At 37.4% G+C, this 5,379-nt stretch overlaps 1 protein-coding gene across 1 annotated transcript; it reads left to right on the top strand.

Annotated features, from left to right (window-relative positions):
- Window positions 1–1,092: 1,092 nt before the first annotated feature.
- Window positions 1,093–1,746, top strand: LOC148802153 (low temperature-induced protein lt101.2). The gene is made up of 2 exons (XM_088898682.1): window positions 1,093–1,337; window positions 1,445–1,746. Exons 1-2 carry the CDS (start codon window positions 1,257–1,259, stop codon window positions 1,523–1,525), a joined length of 162 nt encoding a protein of 53 aa, XP_088754808.1. The 5' UTR covers window positions 1,093–1,256; the 3' UTR covers window positions 1,526–1,746.
- Window positions 1,747–5,379: the final 3,633 nt, after the last annotated feature.

Here is a 5,379-nt window from a genome sequence, read left to right as displayed (position 1 = left end):
TCAAGCCGAAGTGACACCCTATATACATATATACATAAAAAAAGCTCGATTAAACTCGTGAACCGAGCTTTACTAAGCTCAAACTCAACTCAATTAATAAAATAAATGAGCCTATATATTAAACTTGAAACTAAATTTAAACTGAACCAAACCAAATTTTTCACGACCCAAACTCGAACAGCTAATAACTAAGTATATGTTTGGCATCAATGCTGCACATGCAACATCGTTTTCTGCTGTTGTGTGGGTTGGAAGCAACGTTTTCTGCCTATTTTTATTTGGAATTGTTGCTGACAGATAGGACGTTTCTTGGAGTAACAACAACTTTTTTTGTTTGGTACCAATGCTCTAGGAAACGTTTTCTTCACTTCTACCCATTATCTAGTGTCATATCATTGCCCTACTGGCAGCAATGAGTTGCAGTTACAGGAAATACCAAATTCAACGTTGCTCCAAGCCATACCTTCCCGATTTCTAAAATATGGCTTAGAGCACCATTTTCTATAAAAAAACAGTTCTAAACAGATGATTGTTTTTTAGAGCACTAATGTGATGCCGTTTTCTGAAGCAACGGAAACGGTTCCAAACAGATGCTAAGCTAACCCCTACTCCTTATCCAATTAATGGTGATCATATCTTTCAAAAAAAATAAATAATGGTGATCATGGAAATATCCAATTCGGCCAGCCATTTGGTCTCTCTCTTTAGACCATTTGGTCTCTTTTACATGTTAAAAGTGAATGAATGAATTTCTTTCTTCTGTTTTCATTCTTAACACGTTTCAAGATGAAATAATACAGGCTGCCTAACACTAGTCACTAACAGAGTCATTCATATATACTTTCGTTAATTAGCGAGCGTTTGTGAGATTATCATATGTGTCGTGCACACATACTGAGAGAGAGTCTGAAACTTGTGTTCAGCTGGCCACATGCATCGAGCAGCGAAAATATTATATTTCTTGTAAAATGGACAACTTTGGTCTTCGCATCTTCTAGTAATTCCAAGTACAAATTTGCATTAGGAGGCCTACACGTATCAGAATTGCACCCTTTACGTGGACTCTCCCAGCTGCTTCATCGCTGCATGTTTGTCCCCAACAATCGGTGACTCGCTGCAAATCTCTCTCCATGTCTCCCCACTTTTATCTCCCGCCTTAGTTCTTCGTCCCACTTGATCAGTGCAGAAAAGCCATCAACAGATAAGGCTAATTAGCGGAAAGTAGTCACAAGTTTATATAGCAAGAAAGAATTGAAATGGCTGCAGCAACGTTTCTGGAAGTGATTTTGGCCATATTTCTACCCCCTGTTGGAGTTTTCCTTCGCTATGGCTGTGCAGTAATAACTCGTGTCTTCAGTACTGTTGCTCTGGTCTAGAGGTTGGAATTGATTTTTCTGATCTCCGGTTTTTGGGGTTTAATTTGTTTAAACTTTTGAAATTGCAGGTTGAGTTCTGGATCGACTTGTTGCTGACAATATTGGGTTATATTCCGGGAATTATATACGCCATCTACGTATTGGTTTGATGACCGATGAATTAATGCATGCAGATCTTCATCCTTTCATACTTTGTATAGGGAAATTAATGACAGGATTTTCTTCTCTTCCCTTCTAGTTGAATCTTAGCCGTCGTCTCTTCATTTGATAATCATCAGGGTCTATTTCTTGGCAATCTTAATACTTCAATTTTCTTTCTTTTGACTGTATTTTATGTATTGCATATATAGATAGATGGTTTCAAGGATCATGAATTAATCAATTTAACAATTGAGGGAGAGAGAGAGAGAGTTATGCTGCTCTGCTACATAACGCGGATTCAACCCAACTTCAGCTTCAACCATTAATATGTTCATGCCTCACAACTTATATTGAATGAAATTTATCTGATCTTCTGAATCAAAGTTACCCACTAACAGAATATGAAACAAAATCCAACTGGGTCTTACATATCAGAGTTAGAGCCATGAAATGCTGATCCTAATTGAGTTGTTGTAATTGTAAGTTTTTCTTTTCATATATATGGCCATAGTAGGGTTCTCAATGAACAATACATCTAACCATAGAGTTAGATGTACTGGCTCAAGTTACATTGTTATTAGCGTATGGTTGGGCTTGGCCAGTTGAGGGCTTGCAGTTAATTTCAGGCCCAATATATAGCCCACGAGCCGAGCCCGCCCAACAACTTGTAAGAATCAAAATTATTAAATGGTAGAAAAATGTTTTAAAAAAATTAGAATAATAAATTCCAGCCTAGTTTTCAACCTCACTTGTTTGGCTAATTGTTTTTCTGTAATTAGCATTTGCTTTTCAGGAAATTATGCTCTAAGGATATCATTATCATGAATTAGTGTACAAGTTACTCAAATTAAAAAAGGGACCAAATCAACAGAATATTCATTTCATATTGGTTGGTATTATCACCTTATGTCCCTTCATTATGCTTGAATGAATGAGTAGAAACCAAGCTTATAAATCTCCTTTGAAGCAAGCTTGTTAGTTACTTCTTCCCACCATTTGCTTTATTTTTGGATTGATTTTGTGTCTAAGAAGCTTCTTAGGAAAGTGGATTCGTTGTGCTTTGTAGTCAAAAGCAGCGCAAAACATAGAATCCCCGTCGAAGTTTCTGATGAAAGAATAAAGTATCTAGTTCTAACTTCTTAAGTGAGTGTCAAGCAAGAAACAAGAGAAGGGAATAAGCAGAGAGAATAATAAAAGTTTTAGGAAAAGGGTGTATGTCTTTGTCAAGGACTCAAGGACACTAAAGGGAAATGGAGTTTTCCTCTGTCTAATCAAACTCGCTTTTGAATTTAAATCAGATCTAGGGTTTGCCTTCAAGCAAAGGGTTAGGTTGTAGTTAGGGATGTAAGCAGGGTCATGTTTGGTACAGGATTGGCTCAAACAAATATCCGACCCGACCCATCACATGAATTGTATAGCCAATGCTGTAATTACCAATCTTGCAAAGTAAGGGTCTGTTTGGTTTGCTGGGATAGGGGTCTAGAAATTGAATCTATGTTGGATGAAATCAGAATCCCATTTCCCATTTTCGTTTTTGGTGGAATGTTATTCTCGTCTCAAATGGCCATTGGCATCCCTAGTTGTGGTATAAGGTAATATTGGTGGAGTTAAATAAATCAGATGTTCCCCATGTGCGGTTATAGTGTATCTGTGGGTAATGTCTTATGGGAATCAGATCTGCTAGATGGTCATTTTAGTGGAGCTCAAATCAGATGTTGCCAAGGCTCAGTTTGGAAGGAGCAGAGTGTAAATCTTATATTTTGTATTATATTCATATGTATTTATACTGTACATGTTTATATCTGCAGTTCCTCCAAACTGAGCCTTAAGGTTCATCAAAAGACTGTGCTCACAGTCCTTGTAATTCAGTTTATATAGAGTACAAAACTGATGTACCATTATAGTATCTTGTAGGTAAGGTGCAATGAAATCGTGACTTATGGAATGGAATATCTCTCAAGTTCTAAGGGTGTAAATTTTGATAGGTAATCTATAATCATTTTTTCCTTGAAGGTGATCGGAATTGCAATTGTCACAAAATATTTGTCAATCGTATATCCTTCTTACAACCCCGTTGGCAAAATGCAAACGGAATTCCCTAGTCACTTTAACGTTGTAGAACACATTGATTATAAAGGAACGACGTGACAGAGTTGGATTTTATTAGCAGCTGTGTCACCAATGGTTGTTTCGAAAACATGTGAATGTTGATGCTGGTCGGGTCGGATTATAGGATTAACGATTAAGCCAAGCCAATTCTCATCCAATAACTCAAACTCAATCCATTTAATCTATAGTTTATTCTATTTGTCATGATTCTATTCCCACTCAAAAATATATACACCGTTGGATAAGATGGTTATAATCTTAAATTATGAGCACTCCCGTCAGATCCATTTGCAATTCCAAAAGTGGGCCATCTGCAAAGAGATCCCCATGTCGGTACCAAAACAGGTTATTAGATTCAGATCGTCCTGGAATCGGCACCAAAAGTGGTTTTAAAATTGTTGATTTGGCTAAAAATACCTCAAGTACATGTCGTCAGGCAGGATCTGAATCGAGATCCGATCCAGCCACCTCTGAATTTGATCCAATTATCAGAAATTCAGTTGTTTTTAACAATGTTTTAAAACCGATCTGGAGCCGGAACTGCTTTGGCCATCGGTTTCCGGGCCCACAGCTCAACAGTCTGGTTGCAATTTAAAAAATTAAAAATTAAAACAAAAAATAGCTAAAAGATGTTGTTGGAGTTGAATGCGTTGATAATTTGATCATCCAGATCAGCTGGTCCTGAATAAGTCAATAGTTTTTCACAAAAGATAGGTCAAGGTAAAATAAAACTGGTTGCCTAAACAGTTTCTGGGCCGAATGGTCAGATGGTTTGAGTCAATGATAATTTAAAAAGGGAAAATCTATGATATTGAAAGAGTTTTGATCAATTAAAATCTATCCATGAATTTTGATAAATAACACCTGATTCACTATCACATCAGTTGTTTTTCAGACATTATATCTTTTCCTTATCATAGTCAAACCCAATTTAAAATATGTAATATATTGGGGAAAATTTTGTTATAAGGGGACTAAAATATATGGGCCCATGGGGGAGCAACCATTAAGACAGAGAGTGGGGGAGGGGTAAATTTACATGGAAATATGTATTAGAGTGGGGATTTTCTGAACCATAAGGGGGCATGGCTCCCCTCCCCTGGGTCCATTCAGTCAGTGCACATTTTACTGAGTTAGGATTCACTCAGGGCAAAGCCCATTCAACAGCCTTTACTGCCTTGCATTGAGAATATCTCCGAATTTGTATGTTTTATTTTATGGAAAGATATTCTCAATGCATGATTATAAAAGGCTGTTAGACTGTGTGGGCACAGATTTGCTCTAATAGAAGCCGATCTCCATTTTACCAACAAAACATCTTCTGCCAACTCTCTATTAATTTGATCTAACACCGCATATTTTACCAAAAAATTAGAACCATGAGATATGCGAATTCAGCTTCGATCAGTGCAAGCCAATATTCATACTCTTCGAAAACGTTGCCTCTCGCATCCTTCGAAAACGTTGCCTCTCCTCATAAAATAAATCACATAATAATGTAGATATTCCGTAAAGATTGTTCAAAGGCCATTGCACTAACGGAAGCCGAACTTGCGAATTGCGATGTGAGATAGCGCTGGAACGTATTTTGTTGGCAGGCGTACCTTTGCTTTGGGGCATCTGAATCCATACACGTCCGAACAAATCAGTGGAATCTTGACTGGAGTTTGGGAGTCAAGTCAGTAGAGACGTTGAATTGAAGCAGACGAGGGGACTGGACGACGATCAAAACGGTTTGATTTTCTGTGCAAAG

Source organism: Nelumbo nucifera, chromosome 2 (genome assembly GCF_055504915.1).
Source record: "Nelumbo nucifera cultivar China Antique chromosome 2, China Antique-T2T, whole genome shotgun sequence".
Classification (NCBI taxonomy): domain Eukaryota; kingdom Viridiplantae; phylum Streptophyta; class Magnoliopsida; order Proteales; family Nelumbonaceae; genus Nelumbo; species Nelumbo nucifera.
This window is presented reverse-complemented; position numbering and strand designations above follow the sequence as displayed.